The sequence below is a fragment of the Pelecanus crispus genome, chromosome 19 (genome assembly GCF_030463565.1).
Source record: "Pelecanus crispus isolate bPelCri1 chromosome 19, bPelCri1.pri, whole genome shotgun sequence".
Lineage (NCBI taxonomy): Eukaryota > Metazoa > Chordata > Aves > Pelecaniformes > Pelecanidae > Pelecanus > Pelecanus crispus.
Window position 1 is genome coordinate 7,245,407 of NC_134661.1, and position 27,023 is coordinate 7,272,429.

A 27,023-nucleotide genomic window follows, 5' to 3' on the forward strand; every position below is an offset into this window, starting at 1 on the left:
GATAGGGAGCCTGGAGAAAATAAATCCAAACCAAAAAAAAAAAACAACCCAGTTTTCACACCAGCTGAGCAGTTGCAAGGTGCCAGGCTGTAAAAGGAGCCCAACCTCGGGGAATTGTAACCAGCACCTCAGCACAGGTCCTGAGCAGCGTTGCAGCGTGCGGCTCCGGTGGTGCTGGTGTGTCTGTCCGCTCTCCAGGAGCCGACGGCCCCACCTGCTGCTCAGCGCAGCTCAGATTTGGGGCACAACACACGCAGTGCTGTTCATCGACAGCATGAAACCTCAGCCTGAACCTGCAAGACATGGCTATCATGAAATATTCATAGGAGTTGAATAGTAAATAGCATTAAAAATTCATTGACATTTTCAGCAACAAGCCAGCAGCTGTATCTTTCGGGGACGGAGAAGTATGTAAATAAGAAAAGTCTGTCTTTCATGAGACAGCTGTTTGTCTACTTCACTGCCTTTTGTTTGAGACACGCTGAAGGCAGTACTCAGCCTCATCTCTTCTGGAGGGGAGGTTAGACTGCTGACTCAGCTGGAGAAAGGCCATCTTATTATTTCGGGATGGGGTACAGTCAGCCGGAGGAGCAGCCAGCACAGCCGGTGAGCCGCCTGTGCAGACGAGGCGGCGTGGTGTACCGCTGACCTGGGGCTCTTTGCAGGGACTCTGGATGCTGCTGCCGCAGCAGGAATCTCCGGTGGTGTTGATGATCGCTGCCTGTTCAGCTTGCTGCCTGGGTCTAATTTCCGTAATGACTTTTGAACTTGTATTTGGATGTTGGGAATTTGACAACTGTTACAAACTTGGCCAGGAGCCTGGAGTGTTTCTGTTCGGTAGTGAGTAGCAGGGGTCGTGAGCAGACTGCAGTCAGGATGGGCTCTGGTGCCAGGCAGGCAAGAGGCAGGGTTGTGCACGAGGCGAGTTGTCTGTTCCCCTGCCCTGTGCCCGCAGCTGCCGGTGCTGCTCCAAGCTCGGCCTCTGCCTCCAGCGGGATGGGTTAGTGGGAGGGAGCCTGGCGATCGCTCTCTGCTAGGGCATCTACGTCCACCTTTGTGGGCCGTGGCTGTTTCATCTGCAGCTGGGGCCTCCCACAGCTTCGGCGTGGATTCCTCCTCGCTGCCCTGGGCAATGCAAGGAAGGTGCCGGCCCTGCCCTGTCCCCTGTCCAGAGCAGCGTGCCAGCTGGGGACCGGCACCACTCGTCAGCCTCGGGCGCAGTGACTGCGGTGCAGTGTCTGCCGGCTCAGAGGAAACAGTGGATGCAGCAGCACAAGCGATTTCTGTTCCACCTCTGCCACAAGAGCTCTGCATTGGTAAGGAAAGTGTCTCATTCCCCAATGCTAACCCATGGGACAGCCGGTACCCAAGCCATGGGCTAGAAAGTCTTCCCTTCCCGCAGGGTGCCGGCCAGGCATCTTTCAGCAACAAGAAATTACATGGAAAATCAGAAGCTGAACTGAGAGCTGCTGTTTGGCCTTTATTGCTCTGTGTGCTACAGCCAAAAGACCCCAGGGAACATGCAGCACCTGGGGAGGTGGGGCTGTTTCCCTGGAGGTCTCCGTGCTCATGGGGTGGGGAGGGTCTTGCTGAGTGACGGGGGCCCAGCAGCCCTCGCCAGCACATCCCTAACGCAGCTTGTGGGCAGGGAAGTCGTCCTTTACACATCACAGCTGGCAGGCACTTGGCTTGAGATGTGAGGGTGATAAAAAGCAGCTGCAGGCTGTCTTTTCTGATCTTGCCCCAGCTTAGGACATTTTGTTCCCCAGGGTCTGGTCTCTCTGAATGTAGCCGCTAACACGGAGCAGTTGGTCGGCGCCCTTCCTGCTGCCCGTGCTGGCGTCTGTGCTTCGGAGCGCGCCGTCGGCAGGGCTGGCCGCCAGCCTGCAGCCCCCTGCCCACGCCGATGGCCCGGGGACTGCTGCCACTCCTCAGCAGTGCTTGCTGTTTCTCATACAGCAGCTAAGCAGAATAAGGGGAGGGGGAAGGTGGGGGGGCAGCAGGTGGAAGATAGGTTTGAGAGCTGAGGTGACTCAACAGCTGCTGATCTTGCTCAGCGTGGCACCGGGGAGGAATGGGAGCGTTTCCGCTGGGGCTCCCCAGCCTGAGCAGCACGCTTTTGGGAGGGGGCGGGAGGGGGGCTGCTGAGCGGGGACCCTGTCCGGGGGGGGCCCAAAACAAGGAGTCCCTTCAGCGTGGCTGTGGGTGCTGTGCAGGGCGCGTGCACAGCGTCAGGCCGGGAGCGTGCGGAGGAAACCCGAGCTGCTTTGCAGATCTGTGTGCTCGGCTTCCTTGGCTCAGCAGCAGCCCAAACTAGCAGCTGCCCTCCGCGTTGCTATCATGGTGAGAAGCGCTTCCTCACAGCCTGGGCAGTGGTGTCATCGCTCGAAGCTTGTCCTCTTCCAGGAGTCCTGACCTTTGCTGCTGATCTGCTCCCCGGGACTCCACTTCTTTCCCTAGCGCCCAGCCTTAGCTAAGCAGTTTCCCGACAACCTGCCTTGCGTTGACGATGCTGTGCAAAGCTGCAACAGCCCGACAGCAGAGCCGAGGAGGGAAGCAAGGAGGACACAGGTCTCCCCGGAACACGGTGGGTGAGCTGTTTCTGGGCTTTGGGAACAGGGGGGGCCCCCCCGAGTCTTGACCTCCCGCAGAATCCATGGCCTTAGCTCACCTCCTCCTGGCATTGCAGGGAAAGGATCGGGTGAGTCCTAGAAACGGGTGCGTAACGACCCAGGGGCTTCACCAGGGGGTTGATAGTGCTGTGAGATGGGCAAGACCATGTTAATCCTTTCTCCCTCTCTGTTTCTTAAAGATTCTGCTAATGCATCTCTCAAAACTCTCTGCACCGTCAGGAGGCTGCTCCTGCTGCTCGGGGTTGCCGGGCTGCTGGTGGGGACAGCAGCTGGGACGTGGCTCCTAGGTCAGTGTCTGCTCCGGGACAGCCCTGCCGCTGCGGGCAGCTGCCAAACTGGCGAGTGAGCTCGGGGTGCCAGCAGCAGAGTGGTGGTGATGGGAGCTCCTTGGTCAGCGAGCTGCGGCGTGGGACGGGGGGATGTGGCTGGTGCGGGCTCTGCTGCTGGCTGCTGGGGTCCCAGCAGCAAGCTGCAGCTGTGCCCGCTGAGAGGCTCATCACCTCTTCCAGCGGGCAGTGCAGGATCGTTCCCAATATTGTGCATCCTCGGATGCTGCCCAGGCTGTGTGAGTCCACCTTCACCCCCTTCTCTGTTTCCTGAAGTGAAACACCTGAAGAAGCCTCAGCCAGACCAGGGCTTCACCCCACTGCAGGAGCCAGATGCGATGCCAGGGTGCAGTGACGGTGAAGAGGAAGACCCCGTGGTCCGTGGGGCTCCCAGTAGAGGTTTACACCTTTGCTTGCTGCTACAGAGGATGGGAACCGGGGAGCAATGTGCAGGACCATGCCTGCCAAGCCCAGCAAGAACAGAAAGGATGCTCTTTAATAATAAGTATCTCTTGCTGATCCACTAGCTTCTTTCAGCTGCGTTTTGCAATTATTTTGCTTTGCTTTTAAGTCCTGCTGCATTCCTCAGCATTACGGCTTCATTGCATGGAGTGATCCTGCAGCAAAGGCAACTCTTGCAGGACTCTGTGTGTAATCACTCGCCAGCGCTGCCACACAGGCACTGAGAATATGCGAATAGGTTCATGTATAGTTTCTAATTGCTTCAACTGGCTTTTTCTGGGGTTTGGGGTTTTTTTTTCTTTTTTTTTGCTTTAGATGTGCATGACCCTCCACTGTGCTGGCCCTGCACAAAACACTGCAAGGAAGGGAACTTGCAGGTTGTCTTTAGTGGAATGGCTTTAGTGTCTTTCAGAATAAATGTGGCAAACTCCTTGCTGGAAGCACAGGTGGAAGGCCATCCTGGCTGGCTCCTGGTGTGCCATGAGCGCTGGAGTCGCTCCCTGGGCACCCTGCTCTGCCGGCATCTCGGGTATCTCAGGTGGGCATGGCAGAGGCGGCCGCTTCGACCCCTACTTGCCCTTTTCCGAGGGGGATGGTCTTGGCAAAAGCAGGTGCTTGAAGGCTTGGGAGGTCTGTCAGGGCAGCAGTGCCAGATCGCACAGCTCCCTGGTGAATGCAGGGCAGACAGTGGGGCTCGGGCTGGCATGGGGACCTGCGAGAATTGCTGCAGAAGATCCTTCCCACCAAGGAGGTTAATGCCCCGCTGCCAGAGCAGCAGGACTGCGGACCATTGTTCCCATGGCAGGGCTAAATTCCTGATCCCCCAGCAGGTCCCCAGCCCTTCCTGGGACATGTACTGTTGCTTCTGCAGAGTGACCCATCAGAAAGGAGTGAACCTGACGGACGTCGAGGTGAATGACACACAGGAGTTCGTTCAAGTGAGACCCCGCCAGGAAGGCAGCCTGGAAGATATGTGGCAGGTCAGGTAAGGGTGAGTCTTGGGGAGGCAGAGTTTGCTGGTGGGGCTGAAGAAAACAGAAGCCTTTTTTTCAGGCTTAAGAACGCAGAAAGCTGTCCTGGTTTTGTGTGAAAGCAGCCCCTCTGGGGACTGCCGCAGCTGCCCTGGAGCTCCCTAGTGCCCCGGGGATTTTGGTTTATGTGTATTCTGACCAGAGGCTTATTCCTGCGCAGGAGCAGCTGTGAATCGGGTCAAACTGTGGCTCTGAAATGCTCAGGCGAGTGCCTCCTCTCCTGTGTCCCTGTGATCTCCACCTGGATCTAGCAGTTTTGTCGCTCCCGTTGCACCCGCTTCCCTCGCCCTGCAGCGTGAGGGTCTGGCACCTGGGCCTCCACCCAACACGTGCTCCCTGGCTGCCTTGCAGAGTGCGGGTTGCGCCCCGGCGCTGCGCGGGTGGTTGGGGGGGCGGACGTGCCCCCAGGGCGCTGGCCCTGGCAGGTCAGCCTGTACCACGGCGCACGGCACCGCTGCGGGGGCTCCGTGCTGGCACGCGAATGGATCGTCACGGTGGCTCACTGCGTGCACAGGTACCTCCGGGCTCTCCCGTGCCCAGCCTCGGAGGCGGTCTGTATCTGCTCTTATCCCAGGCCTTGGCGCTTGTTGCCCTGCAGTAAGAGGCATGCTGTATTTCTGCTCACTTACAGGCGGCTTCAAGCATCTGCCTGGCTGGTTTTTGCAGGCGCTATCACCCATGGCTCAATCGAGCAGGAGGCCGGGGTATCAGTAAAGAAAATAATTTACCACCCGCTTTATAACGACAGTAGCCTTGACTACGACATTGCTCTGATGAAGCTCCAAGTCCCCCTGAATTTTTCAGGTAAGATGCTGTCATGATGCTGTTGTGTCCTTATCCCATCTGTAGAGTCGTCTGTCTTATCCCACAATTAAGAGATGGCCAAAAACCAGCCTCTTCTGAACCTGCCACTTCAGAGCTGCTCTTTAGGGATATGCAGCCTGGCACCTGGGAGGCAGCATGCGCAGCAGCACGCTGTTTTGAACTACGCCAGAGCTGTGAATTACCGGGAAGGTGGCTGCGGGAGCTGCAGTCTCCAGAGCACCTGGCCCGAGAGTCTTTTGCTTCAACGTGCCAGGCTGAGTGTCTCTGCAGGCTGACGGCTCTGCAGCCCTTCCCTGGCAGCTCGTGCTCAGCACAGCACGGAGCTGTCCCCACTGGCCTGGCGCTTACCCCTGTCACCTTCTTACCAGATGCCATCCGTGCTGTGTGTCTGCCACCCTTCCACCGGGACCTCTTCCAGGGCACGCAGTGTTGGGTCTCCGGCTGGGGCTACACCAGACCAGACCAAGGTAAGCTTCTGTCTCGTCCCTGCTGCTCAGCACTGGCTGGAGGCTCTCCCCTTGCTCCCCACCGGCCCTGGCCAGCCCCTTCCATGCCACATGTGATCTTGCAAATGCCCCCTCCTGCCTTCAGCCCCCGCCCGACTCCAGCAGCTCTGCAACCCACATGCACAGCTCCTGTGGGTCTGGCTGTATTGAATCCCATGAGGTAATCCCATCTTTCCCATCTTCTGACTTCTCCAGCTAGCGCCCTGCTCTTCCCTTCTTGCTCCCTGCAGATCTTGTTTCCCTCTTGGCTTCTCTTTCTCCCTCCCCAGCGCAGGTTAGCGAGACACTGAAGGAAGCACCTGTTCCCTTAATCGGTACCATGAGGTGCAATAGTTCGTGCATGTATGCAGGCGAGCTCACTGCCAGGATGCTGTGTGCCGGCTACCTGCATGGGAAAATAGATGCATGCCAGGTAACAGGAGGGAGCAAGTGGTGTGTGCTCGGTGTGCGTAGCAGGTGTGGAAAGGACGGATATGTTGCATGTTCCTGTTAGGCACCAGCAAATGCTGGGGCTCGTGGCAATAGCTTGCAGTAAACAGTCTGTGCAGGGCAGCGTTGGGCCCATTGCATCTTGCACTGCAGCGTGGAGCCCGCAGTGCCCCAGCGCGTTGATGTCGGGCTGAGATTTAGCTTCTGTAAAGAAGGAACATGGAAACCTTGCAGGGAGGCACATGCTGCTGCTTGTACCCATGTTTCAGCTTCTCGTACGGCCGATGGAACAAAGCCGTGTGGGAGAAGCCGGCCTGATCTGCATCCCAGCTGCCAGCGGGGCAGAGCTGCTTCATTACTCCGTGCTGTCTGGCAGGGTGACAGCGGGAGCCCCCTGGTTTGCCAGGATGAATTCACGTGGCGCTTGGTAGGCATCGTGAGCTGGGGCCGGGGCTGTGCCGAACCCAACCACCCTGGGGTTTATACCAATGTGGCTCAGCTTCTGCCGTGGATTTATCGCATCACTGAGGTAAGCGGGAGCAAGCAAAGGCCTGTGTTCAGCCTGACATACAGCCATGCATGTTGCACAGACAAATCTCAATGCCAGCAGCCTGCTTTAACTCTTTCCTTCACTACCATACGCTCATGCTTGACGCACGAACCTCTGGGACAGCCTCTCTTATAGCACTGATTCCTTTTTCTGTTTTGTTTTCTTTTTTTTACCAGCTCTACTAGAAGTAAGGCAAGGAGAGACTTCACAGTCTTCCATGTAATAAGTGCAGAACGGTCCAGGACTAATTCATACTGTGTTACTATAACCCTAACAGAATCCCCAGACAACACTAGAAAACATGCTCAGTATAAATAGTTTATTAAAGAAAATAGCAAATTACATTTCTGTGAACAATCCACATGGGAGAAGTGGTGTTTTTCAAAATACACCGGTTTTTGGATTGCTGAGTGTAAAGGGGCAGGGGATCCCATGAGATGCAAGTGTTATGGGAACGCTCCCAGCCTTCAGACAAGTCACTTGGAGGGGAAGAAAAGAAAAAGCTAGAGTTTTAAGTGGCAGTCAGATTTTGCTTTGATATCTCCCTTCCTTGCTGCATTCCCATGTGCCGGACTCAGCCTAACTGCCAGTTTGACTGCATGTGCCCCCTCCCTATGCAGTTAAAGCCAGAAACAGAAGGGTCTCCTCAGCACCTGCCGCGGCTGTGCTCGGCTGACCCAGCAGAAGGGCCGATCAGTTCTGCAATGACTTAGTGCAACGTGAAAGCCAGCTGTGATTCAGGCCCTGCACAAAGGCTTGGAAATGTGAACAGAAGTCGGACAAAGCAAACGAAAAGGATACAACAGTAGATAACAGATTAAAACATTAAGCTCTGCGATCAAAACTTTTGTAGGCAGGTTGTAAGCACTACATGGTAGGAAATACTTTGTTCCATGTGTGCAGCAACTGGCACATCTGCCTCTGGGCTATGTCCTAATGAATGCTCTTGCTGAGTTTTTCAATTAAAAGAAATGTACGTCTCTCAAAGTCTCAAGCATAGCCTTTTGTAACTTAAAAGATAATGCTTTGAGTGCACACTTCATTCCCTTTTTATATTCATTTACATTTATCTCATTATTCTTAAAGGACAGAAAATTTACTACCAGAAAGACAACAGATGCCAAACCTACCTAGTACACACGCAACAAAGGTAAAGGAAGGAGCTGAACTGGCTTCTGCTGTTGGTAAAGTGAGATTGAAAAATTCTAAGTCAGTTTTAAGATATTTTCCATGAGAAATAAAGCCATGAGGAATTTTGCCACTTGTGCAAAACCCTGTGGCTTGATAAACAGCTCACTTGGAGGAGGATTTGCTCTCCTCCTGCCCGCCCCCCCCCCCCCCCCCCCCCTCCCAAATTTCACTCTCTTGAGGTCTGCTCTTCAGGGAAACCTGAGGTGGGAAAGAGCAAAGTTTGGCACTTCAGCATTCTTAGAAAGATATCAAAAGCTATTGAAGTCTGTGGGCTTCAGGTGTAATTTGCAGGGACAGAAGAGGTAAGACACAAAGGGGCTACATGCCCCTGATGTAAAACTGCATAGATAAGATTCGCTACTGAGAAATAAAAATCCCTCTACAAGACCCTGAAGCAAGCAAGCTTGAGTTGACATCATACAGCACCTTGCATGAGAGGTCCATCTGACAGCAGTGCCTGTTGTCACAGAGAGACATCAGATACAAGACTTGGTTTATTTCCCTACACTGGGCTTAACAGGAAGATGGAATCCTAGAGAACCGAAATTAGCAAACATCACAAAAAGCATCTCTTCTTCACCAGGACTGTACACCCACCAGCTCATGAAGGAAAATTTGGATCTGGGCAGAACACCTCTGGGGAGCATGGCAGGAGATTGAATTTTCAAGCCCAAACTCCATCTGCCTGGCAGATGGAGCATAAGCAGTTAGTGTCTATGTGTTGCCCACCTTTGTTTTTCTGGTCCCAGACTCACAGAGCCATTCTCTCTGCCCTACAAACACTGAGCTAGGTAATGTTCCTTCTCCCTCAGTCAAGCCTCCAGGAAGCACGTACCTAATGCTAAGCTTTTTTATACCAGTACAAATAAGAAGGGTCAAATCTGAAAAATATTTGAAAGACTCAGTTTGCTCTTGCTTTATCAGAAGATGGAACATGTAGGAGTAAACACAGAGTTACTTGATTTTGGCCAGTGCTGCTGCTCTCCTTTCTGTGTTCTGGAACAAGGCTCGGATCAGACTCTTCACTTCAGCTGCGGAGAATTCAGCTGCAAGAGGCCCCTTCCCATCCGCCCACCTACGTGGGAGAGAAAGATCTTTATTTAACCAAACTGCGCAGAAATGTCATATTAAAACAAGCTTGCCGAGCACTCGTTACAGTAGTAAGTCTGAAGGCAAAACAAATCCAGTTAGCAGCCTATTAGCTGTATGCAAGTTGAGTCCAGCGTTGTTTAGCTAGGCATATGAAGCAACAGGTTGTGAGGTGGATTTTGCAATCATTACAAACTACCTTTTCCTTCTCCAAAATAAGGCTAAAGCCTGTCTGCAAAATTCCCATTTACCTCCCAAACAACAGGGCGGGAGAAGTGGGTTTATGCCCAGGTGGAAGTAGAGTTGGGAACCTTTGGCATCTAACACGGTTCCAACAGCAGCAATGAGCAGGGCGCAGAACAGGAACTGCCTTCCCTATGTGCCTTCTCTGTGGCTGGCACCTTTTCAGTTTAGCCTGCTGAGGACAGTATGTTTTCTTGCCATTCAGAGATACGTGTGAGGCAGCGGTGAGCAGGGAATGTGTAGCTTCTGACAACTCATGCCAACTGAAGTAATAGAAGTAATTGTGCAAATCCTCATGTATAATTCAGATGAATCCCGCTCGCAAGTTAAAAGAAGCAAGATACAGCATCTAAAAAGCAGAGGCCCATCATGTGGAATGATTGCAGCAGCAAGGCACGGCTAACATCAACAGCAGTAGGCAAAATGCCAGGCTGCTTACCATGAAATACTTCTGAACTTAGAGAAGCCAAGGGGGAAGCACCATCACTCTGTGGTTGGCTCTTCCATGGCACTTGTTTTTTTACCATTGCCTTTTCCTCTGCAGGAGGCAGCTCAATACATGAGCAAGCTTGAAATGGAGTATTAACACACAGCCAAGAAACAGCCCCAGGAGCAGTTATCTGATCTTGATTAACGGTGATTGCCTTTCATCTGCAAGGAGTCCCCCGAGTGCAGTGCCTGCTGATGTCAGACCACTTCCCAGCTCCCTGTTATTGGGGTGAAGAACTAACTGAAAAGGAAGAAAGGAAGACACCTACTGATCTACTATTTCTTGGAGGTTGGCTTGCAAGATGATCATCAGCTCTTTGAATGTCATCCATTTCTGCACGTAGACTGGAACTTCCTCTTGATATTTCTTATTTTTGTCATCTTCAGGTAGCGGGGTGAAAACTTGGGGTCCTTCCTCCACCATGGTCCTACAGAGGGAGTACAACCTATCTGCATCTTCTGCAGAGATATCCTAGAATTGAACAAATGTTAACAGGGGAGCAGTTAGAAATATTTTTGGAGTACCAAGCAGTAAGTGAAATGGAAAAAAAGGCGGCTCTGTATGTGAAGATGAAAGCAGTGGTTTAGATCACGTTTAACATTCTCAAGCCGATATAATTTATTTCATGAATAGCTATTTCAGCAAGTTCTCAGCGATTGCCTCAGAACAATGGTTGTGCTTCTAAATAGCATATGTTAGTGCAATAGCAAGCATTTCACTCTGAAGCAGAGGTGTTACGATGAAGGTCTGAACAGTTTAACAAGGAAATTGCTCAGGCATTGCCAGCCCAGTGATGGAAGCCAAGCTTTTTGACAGGCACAGCCTGAGCAAGTGTCCTGTAAACTAGCTGTTAGGGGAAAAGAGGACTTAATGGCCTAATGCACAGTGGGAAGGCTCTTTGGATGTAGACTACAACGAGAACAGATGCACTAACATATTCCTATCACTTGCTGTGAAAAATATTTTAATTAAGAAATGTAATGGGATAGTTATACTGGACCCAAGGTAACCTGACAATCACTTAAACACAATATGGGGAGTCAGACGGAGATTTAAACAGGTAAGAATTTCAGTTTGAAATGCCACAGGTATTTCGGCATCTGGTGCCTAAACAGGATGGAGGGGTTCACTAGAGATGCACAGATTGAAAATGTATTAGAATAGATGGAGTTTGAGATAACAGTTAACTCCTGTACCTTGAACAAAGAAAAAAGAGATCAATTCATAGAAATGTTTATAGTAGGAGTGACACACCTACATCCAAATTAAGATGAAATCACAGCCACTTCCCTGACTCTCCCCTTGACTACAGAGTAATGGAATCACTGTAAGAGTATATATGGTCTCCACTGGATGTGAGTTATTGGTATCCTAAATGTTTCTCATAGATAGGACCACAATTATAGTCTCTGTGAAAGGTAACTGGTCCCCTGAAACCTGATCTTGGGAAGAATTTCTAGAGGTCACATGCTAGCTGTTCACACCACCACATGCTATGCCTGGCATGTCCATCTCGCGCAGTTACCTCTAGGGCAGCAATCCTAGTGACAATCTCTGTGAGAGCCGTGTTCAGCAAAGTCCCCATAGCCTTGCAGTACACGTTCACTGGAAGGACATCTTGCCAGACTTTTCCCAGTCTTTTCAACTGATGCAATACCTGGAAGATAACAGCTGTGTGTTATCTACATGTTATCAAAAAGGACATTAAGAGACGCATAGGATAAGAGGACTACATATGGCCAGGAATTGGTTTGAAAGAAGCGAAAGGCAATGAAGTACCCTGCTATCGCATAGAGCAGGCATTCCTGGGAAAAAATGCAACATTTTCAGTTTGCATTAAGGCTCACTGAAAGTGTGACAGATCTTCTCCTTGAAAAATGAAAAACATTATAAATGTACTATAAACAAAAGTTCAAGATTAAGAAGCTTTTCATTTCAACTTGAAGCAAGAGGAACTGAACTCAGCATGCTTCAATTTTACAAAAAGACAGCAGTGTGGGGGGAAAAAGTCATGCCAGAAAATTGTTGTTTTGAGAAGTCCCACCCTGCTGAAACACTGCACAATTTTCAGGACTGAGATGTTGTCCTTACAAAGGTACAGTATGTAATCTACAGACAATGGGATATTTGGCTTGGATTGCCTTGCTTACCTGCCTTACTGCTTTGTTTGCTGCACGGTAATTTTCCTCATCATCCATATTAGAAAAATTCCTGGCACTTGACAGCCTCTCCAGGATCTCTCCTTTCTGCACTCGCATCTGGGCCAGAAAACACTCCATCCCTTTAGGAGCAAAAACAAGCAGAGAGAAGCAATTACTAAATTTGCTCTGCCAATTTAGAGACTGTAAGTACTGAATAATAACTTGCTATAATGTTTTATTTTTAAAGGAATTTCCAGGCTCTAAACAGTCTCATAGAGCAAATTTAATCAGGCCCAGTCACATATTTGGTAAGCTCTGGGGCAGCTTGCATTGCTACACCACTTTTGAAAAGGAGCTGAGTAGCAGAATTAACTATGGATGACAGGCTCCTATTAGGCTTATACAAACTTATCTCAGAATTTGTTTTCATAGAATAAGCTAAAGAAAGTATCAAAGGACCGAGCAGCAGATCCCAAAATATCTGACTGCCACAACATCTTGTTGGATAATGGACTGTTTTTGAACTGTGTGCTGGACAAGAAGAGTTGGGTTTCAGAGAGTCAAGCCCTAAACAGCCATCTTGCTTAGAGTTGTAACGCTCTGTCAGACTGTGCAATCTAAAAATGTCCTTGCTACTTGTCCAACTCTTAAATAACAATCTGCTGCTCGAGTCAGTAGCCCCACTTACATTAAATCTTTCAGCAACAAATGCCAGGATTAATTACTATGTCATCCATCCATATATTTCAATACTGAAAGGTAAAATTACCAAGTCTCCTAAAACCAGGTACCAGATCTACAAAAGTAGCTGCTCCGTCACACAGGATGTTAGTCAGGCGGTATCGGAACTGGTGTCCCAGAGTGAGCAAGTGGTGAGCAATATACATGCAGTTGTTGTGGTGAATGGCTGCCAGCTGGGGTAATTTCTGAAGGTTCTCCCTGTCCCAAGAAGAGAAAAGGAAGAAATGTATTTATTTAGACCTGGCTATGTTAAAAGAATTGTCATGCCTACCCTAGAGAAACTCACAGTCTGTCTCAGACAGATGTTGCAAATAACTGCTAACTGTGGGCAATGCCTGATAAAGACATCAGTTGGAATAAAAGCATTTAACCTCCCATCACATCCACACAAGAACTTAAAGGAGTTCCGTGGCTAGTGAAATGGCACTTCAGTGTTTGAACCACGTATTATATCCACATTGTTTCTAGCAATGGACTTTCAAAAGCAAGATGCTTTGCTATAGCAAAGTTATGGTGAGGAAAAGAGAGAGAAGTCCTTTTCAGTAATACTCCAGTGTTCTCTGACAGAGTTGTGTATGTTCAATCTTCATTGCCGCTCTCTTTTACAGGAAAAATGTCATGAAAAATCCCTGCATCAGACCTGGGGTCAAGGTTACGTGGCTGGATTCAAACACAACCGTTACAAGAACTGCAACTATCTCCTTGGTCATAAGACTGCCAACTCAGAAACTCTCAAGCTCCTATTCTGCAGCAGGTATGATTTAATAATAGATTAAGAGTACTAACTTTTTGCCACTGGAGGAAGCCCTTAGTAATCTCTGGCTGTGGTGAACAAACTGGGGACAAGCGGGGCTGTTCCGATAGCATTGTTCCCTCTCCAAAACAGGCGCTAGGTAATACACACACACACACACTTACTTGTGGTATGTTGGCACTACATCATAGAACAGCTGGAATATATTCCGTACAGAGTAGAAGAGCTGTATACAGCTACAAGGAAAATAAGGTTCATGTTAGTTTGTCAGTAGAATTAATGTCTTGTTCACAAGTGACCCTCAATCTTCTCCAAAACAAGGTTTTATTAGTACTGAAGCACTGGCAGTGAAGTACTGGCACAAAGAGTAGATTGTCAGGATCAGCTACAGCGATGTCAACAAAGTTCAACATTCTGGAAAATTCACACAGGCTGTGATGACCTTGTAAATTCAGTGTGGAAAAGACAAGCTTCAGACCACATGTCAGACGGGAGATATATGAAACCCTAGGAACAAAGGGGACAGTGTCCCTTCCCCACCAGGTGTGCATAAACAGCCCTCTCTGCCACAGTACACTGAAAGGCATTCGGTACCTAGGCAACTCTCCTTCAGGGCTGTGGTCTCCAATTTTAAAAGCAGACTGTACGTGGTTCCTCTAAATGTTTAATTGTTTTCTCTGAAGAGCCCTGCCACATGCAGAGCTGGACTTCTTTGCTTTCACCCAGCACAAAGAAAGCAAGAACTCATCTCAGAATAGGTGCCATCACTTATCACTTGGTTTGAAAAAGAGAGATGGTTTTGATTTTTCTGAACAACGGACAGCTAACATACAATAAAACACCAAAGCGAGCACTGCAGTAGCGTTTCTCCCAACTAAAAGACCAAAGCCATGAACTACGCTGTGCATGCTAGGGAGTTTACCGTGTTTTCACTGCTTTAATAGCTAAAATACAATAAAATGCACCTGAACATTCCCTGAAAGCATAAGTCTGAAAGGCTGCTTAACCTGAGTACTGCAGGGAACACAGTCCACAGCTGTTCCTGCTGTACCAGTCTACTGCACAAACCCAGGGATGCATCCTCCAGCCAAAACAGAGAGTAGCTTTAATGATTGATTCTTATTTTTAAGTCTCTGCTGTTCTTTCAAAGTTCTTCTCATCTATTAACACATGCTTGGTGTTGCCAAAGGCAACAGGTATCTGACACCCGAGGCTTACCCGCCGATCTATAATTCCTACCATTGATCTGTGCTGGCTGTAGCCTCCAACAGCGTCTGATAAGCCAGCTCCATCAGTTTCTCCACTGATGAACTGATGCGGCATGTGGGCAGAGAAAACGTGTACTGGCTCAGTTTAGTCTCATTCTCCAAATTCACCATGTCGTTATGCAGAAGTTTAGATGGTTTTTGTGTTTTTAAATGATCTCCTGCCCCAGGATCAGGAAGCCTTGGTAGGGCTACACAGGAATCGGGTGTGATCTAAGGGAGAACAAGAGAGAGGTATAATATAATTTAGAGCCCACAGAAAAGAGACTGCACAAGACTACAAACCATTGAATGACAGAGATTTAAGACTCAAGATAAACGCAAGGCTGCAGAAGTCCCCTAAGACTGCTGGAAGTCTCCTGGCTTATGAACACAGCAGACCACGAAACTGTCTCCATTGTGTTGCATGCCTAGAAGCAACGCTGTAAGTAATTCTCTAATTTTTCTTATGCTTATGACACTAACCAGAAAAGCCTATGCAAGCAAACTTCAAGTATTTTAAGAAACGCCTTGTTAGTGAACTAACTCTCTTGAGCACTATTAAAAAAGGTTTTGAAACTGTTCTTTGCCAAGATTCCCAAATAATCAAGAGTATTCAGTGCTCCACAAAAAAAAAAAAAAAAAAAAAGACTTGACTGTTCTAGACAAGCCTTCTTCAACAGCTAAGCTATTCTTCCACATTCAAAGACAGTGTATTGCATCAATAGTCACCTTTACAGTATTGTGTATTTCTGAGGTCATCAGGTTTCTGGCTGCCACAATCACATCCTGGCACTTCTTGTTAGCAAAGTGGGAATTGACATTACGGGCGTATTTCAGTAAATCAGTCGTGTCTCCTTTCAAAAACTGCATGTTCTTCAAGGCTTTTTCAAATTCCTCTGTCGATTTAATCACCTGAGAAGAGCAGACACATATTCTACATTAAAGTTGGGTATAAACTCTTCCACTCAGCTGAAAGCAAAGGATGAAACTGGGTTTTAGAGGGCATTAACCATCCAACAGCTTTTCAGCAATCTTTTGGGAAAAGCTGGCTCAGCTGGGGGCCACGATCACACAATAATACAGTGTTTGAACTGCAGGTTTGTCCCCCCTGACTGTGCTGGCAACCTAATTCAAAAACCAGAGGAGCAAGATAATCAAATTTCATTACACTGGACTACCTGAGGCAACAGGACTGGGAGGTTTATCCTAAACTAGAAGACTGCTTCTGTTTGAAACAGCGCCCCCCCCTTCAGGAAAAGGAGCTTTTGGCCTTCTTCAGTAGCGGTAAGTTCTGTTTTATGTCTGTGGTTTTAAAAAAAAAATATTATGCGGCCTATGCAAGAAAGCCCTGTGATCATTAAAAACAAACACGAACAGAGCATTCAGTCCTCAGGAAGCCAGCTGGGCAACCAGCACTGCCACATCACCATCTCCAGCCTCTCACAGAGGCTTGGAGAAGGGCCTTAATCGCACACCCTGAAAGTCTCCAGGTCTTAGCTAAATATGGCCGAGTTCCACAGATCAGAGCCCTTGCACACTTTACGTGACAGGAATCACAAGCCACAGCTTAACTGAGAGAAATACACAATTCTAGATTTGCAGAACACAGCTTTTTGTTCAAGCTGGCCATCTGGCATTTCCACCACATAGATCTGAAAGACTTTTGAGACCTACCTCTATATACTGCTCTAGTTTGCTGCTATTGGTTGGGATTGAATTCACCAGACAGTTCTGAATGAGGCAGTCCGATAACTCTTCCCATATCATATCACCTAGCAGTTCTGCAAGTGTGACTCTGCACTCCTTTTTATCTTCCGCAGGCTGCTCAAGAGGCACATCTGAATTCAAGGGAACAGAAATGAATTTTAATACACCTGCTTCCCGGACCAGATGCTTCACCAGTCCATTCAGTCCTTCCTGTCAGAACAGCATCTATCAACTGTTCCATGATCTTATAATGGAGGTACTCTTCTTATCCAGGCCATGTGCTGGGACTGTAGAACCGCCCACCAGACCAAAAGACAACTGAATTTATGTGTAAACTGAGCCTGCTTTCCCAGCATGTTTATTTCATGAAATGCTATCAAAGCCCGGGCCAGTTTCTAGCCGATGGAAGATCCTGCATGTGACCAGCCTGACTGAGAGAGCTCCCTGGATTGCATCATGACTTCCACCTTTTAGACCTGTGGCATGCAAAGATCTTCAATGCAGTGACTGGTTCATAAGAAAAAAACATTTTACCAAAAAATTAATTCCTTGATCCCGTTGAACCAAAATGCTTCCCTCCTTCATTTTCCCAGCTCTGTGAATGCTGGGTCACTTCTAAGTCCAGTTTGACAAGGTGCCAAGCTGTCCAAGAGCACAGCATAGCAAGTTAACATCAAGAGCTGCTTAGACCATATTTCAATACTGCTTAACAACCAGATAGTCTAGAAAGCTTCCGCTCCAATTACATGAACAAGGTACTGATCTCAGTCTAATTCCAAAAGGGAGAAACTACCTACTCAGCAGATACTTGTAGAGAACTTCAAAAATAAGCTTGATCTTGTCAAAAACCTCCATAGGAGAGGAGTGATCCAAGTTAGGCTCCTCGGACTTAAAACGTAGGATGAACACATCTGACTGTTCCTCTGTGAATGGCTGAAGAGACGGGTATGAAATCAGCGGCTTGAGGATGTATTTCAGCAACAACTGGCCTGAGAAACAAAAAAAAAAAAAAAGTGGTCTAGCAGAAGGTGTCCCTGCCCATGGCAGGGGGGGTTGGAACTAGATGATCTTTAAGATCCCTTCCAACCTGAACCATTCTATGATTGATTCTATGTTTTCCAACAGCAGGAGGCAGGCAATTTGCTCCAGTGAGGCCCAATCGTGAGTATTTTGGACGTAGAGATTCTTCGCATGAAGTGGAATAAACACTCTCTTGATTAGCTGTATCAGGGAACAGCTAATGAGGTAGAACGCTGGGTTTGGTTTCACTAAAGACCACTTTACTCATGTAAAACACATACAGAGGCCTAAAAAGAGCAGCATATTTAATGTAAAATGAAAAACCAACTTAGCTAGAAACGTGAAATCCTGTCCTACTATCTGCCATACTTCCTGATTCATTTTATCAACACCTGAGAATGCTGAAGGCCCAGAGGCTTCCTGAAACCAACAGCCTTGCTCTTGGTAGATAAGGTGGAGGTAACTGGAAAAACTCTTTAAACATCAGACCACAAAACCACATAGCCACAGATCAAAACAGTATACTAGAGTAAATTGACAGGAAAGGATAAATCATTCTGGATAAATAAAGGATAAATAATTTCCTGTTAATAAAAACGAGAGCATTCACCTCACACTCAGTGCAAAACGCAGGCCAAGAGAGAAAGAAGTCTTCCAGTGGACTGCTGAAGTGAACTGGATCTCAATATCCATCTTAAAACAAGTCAGAACTCATATCCACTCAGGCTACTACAGCTACACTTATCTGGATCCACGGTCTGTCTTACCAAAAATTTTAAGCTTGGTGTGCAGTTCTCCTAGGACAGCAAACGCCTGCAGCACAGAAGCAACAGGTGGGCCAGCAATGTCCTCCTCTTTTGACGGTACTGTGCGTAAGTGCAGTTCTGAATGCATCACCGACTCCAGGCTGCTGCTTTCTAAACAAAAAGAAGAACCATCTCCGTCAAGAGTGTGGTCCAAGATACAGCAGATCTGAGAAGCTACTGCATTCCTCAGGGGGCAGCTAAAGCAATATTCTACCTCTCCCCATTTCCACAAAACACAATTCCTGTAAAAGAGCATCAGAAGAGGGCACCGAGTTCCTTGTGTTACAGCGCAGAACAACAGAATGAGAATCAGTCTCTTACAACGATCCAGAATTTTCATTTCAGCCTCCTTGCAACTGAATGACAATGTAGTGACAATCCCCTCTTCTCCCCATTTCAAGTCAAATCCAAAGGAAGAAGGTTTTTGCTTTTCCAAAGGAAAAGTTTGTGTTTCAATGAAGACAGCAACGTACAGACTCCTGAGCAGTTCTTGCAATTAGCTGCCTGCAACAAAAGTGGCAACCTGAAAACCTGTCAGAGAAGGTAAGGTATCCTTAAAACTAGCCTAGTGGGGAAGCATGTTCAGGCTGAACAAAAATTTCAGAAATAGTAGCTTCCAGCTACTACACCGAGCAGGTATTTGATAATAAGCAATCTGAAATCTTGGCCCAGCTGATTTCCTCAGGAGCAGAATCGTTGCAAGAGAGCATCCCTTTTCTGATATTTCACAAGACTAGAAAAAGTACTCAGAGGCTGGTAACTGTTTTGATCTCTGCCTCAATGTTTTCTAAGAAATACCACAGATGAGGCAGATGAGCTTTCAAAACTCTGTTTAAAATCTACTGACTACACCGGATTGCTTCTGGAGTATTTAGGTGCTACCATGAGTGGAATGACATCCAAAGAACACTGCCACTCATCGCTCCCATTCGTTAGGTTATGCAAACAGCAGAAAGAGCTCCTTAAACCAACCTCAGTCCAACAGTATTACTGTATTTCCTCTCTTGTAGGTGCTTGAAACCAGGCATTTCAACTAGTGAAACAAACTAGAATTGTGAGTACCTTTCGAAGGAGGAAGCTTCCATACAGCCAATTTCTGCCATTCTTCTCCTAGATGATAGAGCATGTTCTGTGTCTGCACTGTGAGCTCTGTGCCTAGCGCTTTCAGGATCTTCAGCTCAAAGCCCTTGCGGGATTCCAGCATTTTCAGGCTGCTTCGTGCCTGGTGGTAAAAATCAAATACAAAACATGGGTAACTGTTGCCCATGCCAAGGAAATGCGTCTTGTGAAATTTACTGGAAGTATATATGAACAATATTGTCATAGGCTTAAGAAGTCATTATTACCTTTTCCAGCTGTTGAGCTGCTGCAACATACTTCTTTTCCAGCAATGCAGTATTGTACTCTTTAATAGCTGTATCAAACTGCAACAATCAAATAGATTCAGATGTCACTGTTTATCTGCTATTAGACTACAATATTTTAAATAACACGGCTAGAGACAGGGGAGCCACAGACAGTTATTCAAAAGAGAAGCCCAGAATAATGCCACAGCCTGAGCACCAGAGAGGATGACTACTGCTTCATGATTTTAAGCCGCTCCCTCTCCTCACCTCCTGGAGCTTTTTCAGAATACTCAGAACCAGCGTGTCTCGCTCCAGCTGCTGCTTCAATTCAGTAAATTCAGCAACAGCAACATTTAGATCTCGCTGAACCTAAAATAACAAAGTTCTCAGTTCATTTACAGCAAGCAAATGTTATCAGACACATTTCCTCTTAAAAGTGATAATGATTTGACACTTAAAGTATTTCTGTTACTAGAATAATTTGTTGAGGAGGAAAGGGGCTCTATCCACTCCTTGCTAGGAAGATCCTTAGGAGCACTGGAAACGCTTATAAACTGGTTTCTCTTTTAATATGTTAAGGTTTTTTAAAGGCACTGTACAGAAATTCATTCTCAAAAGGCAGTCAAAAGGACTTCAGTGTTCCTTTAACACAGCCATTTAAAATGCAACAATGCATGAACTAAGCCAAAAGTCAATTCTCAATTAACACTGCTACAGAACCCCAGATGTTGGAAAATCGATCAAAGAAGCAAAAAACAGGGAGTGGGTCTGCAATGCAGCCTGCAGGAGCTGCTCACATTCTCCTTAAAGGATTCAGTGAATGTGCACAGCTATGATCTGGGTTCCTGTTCTGCCCGAAAAAGCCGTGGGACCAACACTCTGCCAGACCATTACTGCGTCGCACCTTACCGCAATCTACAAGACTGATCCTTCTCTCCTGTCTAAAAGAGAGACGTGCGACACTTTTCCAACTGTACAGCAGAGAGCAAACCGTGACCAAACCTTTAATGACAGTTCTTAACTCACCCCTCCGATGTGGCACACCTCTGCTGCGTGTGTCACCTCGAGGCATTTTTTAGAGGCGATATCATCTGGGGTTCTTAGCAGTCCTCCTCCCCCAGTCCCCTCGCAACACCCCGTGATGCTGGGGCACAGGTTGGGGTGAAAGCGAAGGGACCCCGCGCCAGCCCCCCAGGAAGCCCGGGCCGTCACCTCGTTCTCAATGCCCGCTCTCAGCAGGTCGATGTTGCTGGACAGCCCATCCACCTGCGCCACCAGCTCCTCGGCGCTCTGCATGCTGGGCAGGAACTCGTTATACTTCTTGTTAATCATGGTGCAGACCTCTCCCTAGGGAAGAGGGATGGTTGGGACACCGGCGCTCTCAGGCGGGCCCTCGCGAGCGCTCCAGGGCCCGCTCCAGGCCCGCGGCTCCCCGGGCTGGGCCGGCTGCGGGGCAGGGCTGCGGGGCAGGGCTGCCAGCAGCCCCCAGCGCAGGACTGCCAGCGCCCGGGGACGCTCCAGCTTCACCAGAGCGGGGCGGAGGCGACCCGCAGCAGCGTCGGCCCCGCCGCCGGCCGGGCAGCTCGGGGCCGCCGCCCCCCCCAGGCTCCGTCCCCCGCCGCCCCCCTCTCCCCGCTCCCGGCCCTGCCTTCAGCTCCTCCACGCGGCGGGAGAGCCGCCCGATGCGGGTGCCCAGGTCCTCCTTGTCGAGGCGGCCTGAGTGCGCCAGCACGGCGGCCACCAGCGAGCCCGCCGGCGCCGCCATGGCCGCGGCCCCGCGCCCGCCCCGCCCCGCCCCGCCCCGCCGCGCAGCACCACGGGACGGCGCCGGCGCGGGTCCCGCTACGGCGGCCGGCGAGGGACAGACTGCGCGGGGCGGCTGCCGCTGGGCGGGCGCCCGTGGCTGCGGGGGGCCCATGGCTGCGGGGGGGTTCCATGGCTGCGGGGGGTTCCATGGCTGTGGGGGGCCCATGGCTGCGGGGGTTCCATGGCTGTGGGGGGTTCCATGGCTGCGGGGGGCCCATGGCTGCGGGGGGCCCATGGCTGCGGGGGGTTCCATGGCTGCGGGGGGGAACCTTGGCTGCGGGGGTTCCATGGCTGCGGGGGGGACACATGGCTGCGGGGGGCCCATGGCTGCGGGGGGGACCCTTGGCTGCGGGGGGACCCTTGGCTGCGGGGGGACCCTTGGCTGCGGGGGGCCCATGGCTGCGGGGGGCCCATGGCTGCGGGGGTTCCATGGCTGCAGGGGTTCCATGGCTGCGGGGGGTCCATGGCTGTGGGGGGCCCATGGCTGCGGGGGTTCCATGGCTGTGGGGGGTTCCATGGCTGTGGGGGGTTCCATGGCTGCGGGGGGCCCATGGCTGCGGGGGGCCCATGGCTGCGGGGGGGACCCTTGGCTGCGGGGGGGACACATGGCTGCGGGGGGCCCATGGCTGCGGGGGGTTCCATGGCTGTGGGGGGCCCATGGCTGCGGGGGGTTCCATGGCTGCGGGGGGACCCTTGGCTGCGGGGGGGTTCCATGGCTGCGGGGGGGACCCTTGGCTGCGGGGGTTCCATGGCTGCGGGGGGGGACACATGGCTGCGGGGGGCCCATGGCTGCGGGGGGACCCTTGGCTGCGGGGGTTCCATGGCTGCGGGGGGGACACATGGCTGCGGGGGGCCCTTGGCTGCGGGGGGTTCCATGGCTGCGGGGAGTCCATGGCTGTGGGGGGACCCTTGGCTGCAGGGGTTCCATGGCTCCTGTGGGGCTCCATGGCTGCGGGGGGACCCTGGGCTGCTGGGGGACACATGGCAGCTGGGGATCCACGGCTGCAGGGGGACACATGGTTGCTGGGGGCTGCACTGATGCTGGGGGGACCCTGGGCTGCTGGGGGACACATGGCAGCTGGGGGGACCCTTGGCTGCGGGGGGGTCCATGGCTCCTGGGGGGCTCCACGGCTTTGAGGAGACCCTTGACTGCGGGGGGACACACGGCTGCAGGGGGTCCACAGCTGCTGGGGGTTCCGTGGCTGCAGGGGGACACATGGTTGCTGGGGGCTGCACTGATGCTGGGGGGACCCTGGGCTGCGGGGGGACACATGGCTGCGGGGGGCTCCATGGCTTCGAGGAGACCCATGACTGCGGGGGGACACATGGCTGTGGGGGGTCCACAGATGCTGGGGATTCTGTGGCTGCAGGGGGACCCATGGCAGCTGGGGTGACCCATGGCTGCTGGGGGACCCATGGCTGCTGGGGGGCACATGGCAGCTGGGGGTCCACAGCTCCTGGGGGACCTGCCACCTCAGGCCCAGCTGTCCTTGTGCCTTTCCACAGGCATCGTGGCTGGGGCTGCGAGGAGGCAGGCCCAGGGCACCTCAGACATCCCTCAGCGGCTGGGGGAGGGAGGCTCCAGCCCCCGGCATCCGGTACCTGACAAAGATCTCGGGGCGGGTGGTGCGTTGTGGCGAGGAGCTCTCTCCACGTCCTCTGCTCCGAGTGGAGGAAAGAGCCGCCACCGCTTTGTGCCATGTGGAGGGGAAGGGGCCTGGGCGCCTGGGCGCTCCTCGCCAGCCTGGCCGTGGCCAGCCGGGGTGTCCGAGGTAAGTCCCCGGTGCCAGCCTGCGCCCGCCGGCTGCTGCGGTGCTGAGCCCCACGGCTGAAACGGGGGCGATGCCGTGCAGACCGACGCGGTAGGCGGAGACCCTCGGCATGGTGCGCCCGAGGGACCCTGCACAGGTGGCCAGGCTGGGGCTCGCCCCGCGCGCTGCAGCGGGCCAGCAGCGGCGTCCGTCGGGCACTCGCCATGGTCCGTGGAGCCCGCTGCCCGTATCGCCTGCGCTGCGGGCATCTCTGCAGGGGTGGGAGGCTGGCTGGGAAACAGGGCCCCGCGGCTCGCTGGGGTTATCCATCACGGCACCTTGACGCGGGGTTCATAAATGTCGATGGGGAAAAGGGAGCGGATCGGTGCCGCGGTTCATGAGGACAGGATCGCTTTTGATGCCTCTGCCTGCCCTGGACCGTTGCTGTGGCAGTCCGGAGCCGTGTGCGTCACTCCATGGCTATCCGTGATGGCTCAACCCACCTTGCCATGACAGAGCATGTAAATTTGGACATGGCAGTACCGTGGTGCTAGACCAAAGCAGCTATGGGCTTTGTGCCTGGCACAAATACGCAAGCAGGAGAGGCTGTATTCTGTACTCTGCTCCAGCGCTCAGCAAATAAGACAAGGAATTTACTCTTCATTTGCAGGCTCTGAAGGTGATGCCTTTGGGCCAAGGAAGCAACTCTGTGTGGGTTTTTGCATGCTTTTCACTAAAAATGTTTTTTACTATTGAGTAAAAACCCAAATGGGTTTTGGCCTCCCCATTTGGGCTCAGGTCCTGCCCCGGCTGGTGTGAACATTTCACTTTCTGTTGAGATGTCTCTCGCTGCAGTTGCACTTCAATACCAATGCAATCTGTGTGCAGGATGAGGGTCACGCACATACAGTCTGAACGGAGTCCAGGTAGATGCCTGCTTCCAGTTAGTGTTTGCTCTAATGGAATTTGGATCTCTAAACTACCCAGAGCTACATTAATTTAACCCCCAGTTGAACGCTGGACTACTTTTCCACTGGGTAGTCTGCTTTTTCTAGAGTTTGTTGTTTGCGGTGTCCTTTCCACTGCTCAGGGGACGGCCCAATGCGATGCTCTCCACAGTAGCCATGTCCATGAATGAGATCTCTCAGCTCTGCACCACTGTGAGGGTTGAGAACTCAGCTGTGAAGCTCTCTGCTCTCCTTTTTTTTTACAGGACAGCAAATAAATGTGAAAGAAGTAAACGGGAAGGTGTTCTTGCAATGTGCAGGCAGTGCAGGTGAAGTCGCATGGCAGAAAGGTGGGCAGAGCATAGGAAACGCATCCCTGCTGGAGCTGGGTGCGATTTATGATGATCCCAGAGGCACATATGCATGTGAAGCAGGAGGAAAATCATACGCCCTCTACGTGCACTATCGAAGTAAGTGTTGCGTACCTGGTTTCTAGAGCCAGAACTGCTTGGAGTTTTCACCAAAGCAAATTTTTGAGGGAACTACTGATTTCCCAGAATTTGAGGGTGATTCCACCAGTTTGTGGAAGTTCTGACAGCTCCTGTGCTAGGTAGCCCTTGGGACAGCCAAGCTGCACCTTCCCCTGCATGCAGTGTCCCCGTGAGAGCTCTACGGCCTCATTTAGTGCCATAACCTGGTACTCGTACTGCCTCACTGCCGGCTGCTCACTGTGGCCTGCCCTGAGTGCTGGGGACACATGGCAGCTTGCGCCACTGCCTGGGTCACGCAGCAAGCCCAGCTTAATCCCTGGGACTGGCAGAGCTGGCTGAGCACTCTGGGCTCCGACTGGCCCTGGTGACAGGGCGAAGGCGGCCAAGGGGCAGGGTCCTGGTCACGGCCCTGCTTTCAGTGTTTGTGTCCTTTTGGGCTTCCAGTGTGCCAGAACTGCATCGAAGTGGACGCTCCCACCATCTCGGGGATCGTGGTCGCAGATGTTGTCGCCACCATCTTCCTGGCGGTTGCTGTGTACTGCATCACGGGCCAGGACAAGGGACGCATGTCACGAGGTGAGGGGAGAGCCCTGCTGCCGGCGGGCGGGGACAGGCAGTGCCTGGGCATCTTTGGAGCTGCGTGGTACCTCGGGACTTTCCATTGCTGCCCGCAGACCCCAGTCACTGCAAGCTGCAGGCAGCAGCCTGCACATGGCGTGGCTAGGGTAGGGATCCATGTGAGCACTCCATGTACCCTTCCTGACCCTGGCCCAGCTTCCCAGAAGAAGCCATCGAATGCGCAAGGTTCACCAAAAGATCGTGCCAGGGTCAGCTGCTGCTGGCACAGGAACGTCTGAGGCCTTGCAGGGGCTTTCCACCGAGCGTCCCAGAGGAAGTAAAAGCACACGGCTGAAAGCAGATGGCCGCTTGGGTTGGTTTGCAAATGTTCACCACACTGCCCATGCCTCCCCTGATCCTTGACCACCTTCTTTTTTCTTTTAGCTTCTGACAGGCAGAACCTGATTGCCAACGAGCAGCTCTACCAGGTGAGCATGGGCACGCGCACGTGTGTGTGTGTGTAGGGACGGGGACAGCCACCTCTGCATGGCATGGGGCTGTGTGGTGGGACCGGGGAGGCCACGACAGCCCAGCTGCGGGGGGCTACTCGACGCCACGAGGCACTGAGCCACGCTGGAGGTTGCTCTCTGCTGGGGCGTTCACAGCTGCCTCCCCCTGAGTGACCCAGAGGATGGGGCAAGCTCAGTTACACCCTGCCTCTTACTCTCTGGGGTTGTTAAGCTCTGTGTGCGGGGACGGAAAGCTTGCCAAAAGCTTGGCAAAGGGAGGGCTGGGCCAGCTTCTGCCGTGCCCTCCCTCCCAGGGCTGGACAGACACAGCTGTAGCTCGTCTCACCTTTTTGTCCTCCTAGCCCCTTGGCGAGCGGGACGAAGGACAGTACAGCCGGCTGGCACCTGCCAAGGCCCGCAAGTGAAGTGGGAAGACGCTGGGGCCTGTGACTCCTTCACACCGGGGGTGATATTACAGCAAAGCCACCGCCAGTGCCCAAGAGGACTGGTACCCTGCCCTGGCACTGCCTTTGTAAGCTCACTGCTGGCAGGAGACAGGGCAGGTTTTTGCCTAAAGAGCCCTCCAGCTTCTTGCTAGGATGGGCTGCTTGTACCACTCTGCTCTTTCCGTGACCTCGTGCACTTCTGTATTCCTCTCATTAAAGACGAGCCTATCCCATAGCCTCCCTGCTCCGTCAGTTGTGTTGAGGCCTGAGGAGCCGTCAGTCACTGGGGAAGGTGAGCGCTGGATGCAATCTGCCCGGATCCCTGCAGAGCTGTAAGGCTGCTGCCTGTCCCGGTAGGACACGGCTCTGCCAGCACAGGCAGGTGCCCATGGCTCTGCCACCTCTCTGTGCCAGGATCTAAATGACATCCGGGTGCATTGCTGAAGCTGAGCGTGGGGGACCTTGTGAAGGGAGAGGGTTGCTGCCCCTGAGAGTAGCAGAGGCTTTGTCTCATTTAATTCCCCTTCCAGCATGGGGAGCAGGGACACCAGGAGCACAGCGACACTGAGCAGGGTCTGTGTCACCCCTGCAAAGTGCCTGCGTGCCTCAGTCCCCTGGACAGAGCTGGGGGTCTGGCAGGAGGGAGGACAGGAGGATGTTTCGTCTGCACACGCAGGGCCTGGCATCTAATCGCAGTCTCCAAACTGCAGGAGCTTGCCAGGTCGCTGGCACCCAGCCAGCCCGCAGGTTGCCTCCGTGCTTGGGGGAGTGAAGCCTGAGCAAAGGAGCAAGCTGTGCTGGCTCCCCAGAAGGGCTTGCGGGGGCTGGGCTCAAAGAGGAAACGGAAACAGCAGAGGGGACAAAAACTGCAGCAGAGACCGTGCAAAACACGTGGCAGCGGAGCTGGCCAGGCAGCGAAGGCCAGTGTGGCCGTCCGCACTCCCGCCCCTCTGCCTTCCTGGGGGGCTCTTGCACCCT

The 27,023-nt window shown here is 51.7% G+C and overlaps 3 protein-coding genes across 3 annotated transcripts; 2 read left to right on the top strand and 1 right to left on the bottom strand.

Annotated features, from left to right (window-relative positions):
- The first annotated feature begins 567 nt into the window (after positions 1-567).
- On the top strand, positions 568-7,475 carry TMPRSS5 (transmembrane serine protease 5). The gene is made up of 13 exons (XM_075723408.1): positions 568-606; positions 2,461-2,587; positions 2,813-2,920; positions 3,236-3,352; positions 3,737-3,959; positions 4,293-4,406; positions 4,613-4,656; positions 4,804-4,966; positions 5,084-5,256; positions 5,646-5,744; positions 6,053-6,195; positions 6,589-6,741; positions 7,383-7,475. Exons 1-13 carry the CDS (start codon positions 568-570, stop codon positions 7,473-7,475), a joined length of 1,596 nt encoding a protein of 531 aa, XP_075579523.1.
- A 1,208-nt stretch (positions 7,476-8,683) lies between these two features.
- ZW10 (zw10 kinetochore protein) lies at positions 8,684-21,302 on the bottom strand. Its single transcript, XM_075723236.1, has 16 exons — positions 21,186-21,302; positions 20,750-20,884; positions 19,805-19,906; positions 19,538-19,615; positions 19,254-19,413; positions 18,153-18,302; positions 17,163-17,354; positions 16,333-16,496; positions 15,388-15,570; positions 14,651-14,889; positions 13,576-13,647; positions 12,686-12,855; positions 11,926-12,056; positions 11,301-11,432; positions 10,044-10,246; positions 8,684-9,028 (listed from the first exon to the last, which is right to left on the bottom strand). The coding sequence occupies exons 1-16, from the start codon at positions 21,300-21,302 to the stop codon at positions 8,908-8,910; spliced, it is 2,349 nt and encodes a 782-aa protein (XP_075579351.1). The 3' UTR covers positions 8,684-8,907.
- Positions 21,303-23,001: 1,699 nt separating this feature from the next.
- LOC104037975 (T-cell surface glycoprotein CD3 delta chain) lies at positions 23,002-26,263 on the top strand. The gene is made up of 5 exons (XM_075723335.1): positions 23,002-23,115; positions 24,308-24,511; positions 24,977-25,108; positions 25,535-25,578; positions 25,962-26,263. The coding sequence occupies exons 1-5, from the start codon at positions 23,043-23,045 to the stop codon at positions 26,022-26,024; spliced, it is 516 nt and encodes a 171-aa protein (XP_075579450.1). The 5' UTR covers positions 23,002-23,042; the 3' UTR covers positions 26,025-26,263.
- Positions 26,264-27,023: the final 760 nt, after the last annotated feature.

Excerpts from the sequence above, each read along its gene's own strand:
- TMPRSS5 (XM_075723408.1), top strand. The coding sequence starts at position 568 with ATGGGGTACAGTCAGCCGGAGGAGCAGCCAGCACAGCCG. Across the intron at positions 3,960-4,292 it reads CGGCATCTCGGGTATCTCAG|AGTGACCCATCAGAAAGGAG; the intron begins GTGGGCATGGCA and ends TTGCTTCTGCAG. Across the intron at positions 4,967-5,083 it reads GTGGCTCACTGCGTGCACAG|GCGGCTTCAAGCATCTGCCT; the intron begins GTACCTCCGGGC and ends GCTCACTTACAG.
- ZW10 (XM_075723236.1), bottom strand. The coding sequence starts at position 21,302 with ATGGCGGCGCCGGCGGGCTCGCTGGTGGCCGCCGTGCTGGCGCACTCA. Across the intron at positions 18,303-19,253 it reads GAAGCTTCCTCCTTCGAAAG|AAAGCAGCAGCCTGGAGTCG; the intron begins GTACTCACAATT and ends CTTTTTGTTTAG. Across the intron at positions 13,648-14,650 it reads ACAGCCAGCACAGATCAATG|CTGTATACAGCTCTTCTACT; the intron begins GTAGGAATTATA and ends TTTTCCTTGTAG.
- LOC104037975 (XM_075723335.1), top strand. The coding sequence starts at position 23,043 with ATGTGGAGGGGAAGGGGCCTGGGCGCCTGGGCGCTCCTCGCCAGCCTG. Across the intron at positions 23,116-24,307 it reads GGCCAGCCGGGGTGTCCGAG|GACAGCAAATAAATGTGAAA; the intron begins GTAAGTCCCCGG and ends TTTTTTTTACAG. Across the intron at positions 25,579-25,961 it reads CCAACGAGCAGCTCTACCAG|CCCCTTGGCGAGCGGGACGA; the intron begins GTGAGCATGGGC and ends TTGTCCTCCTAG.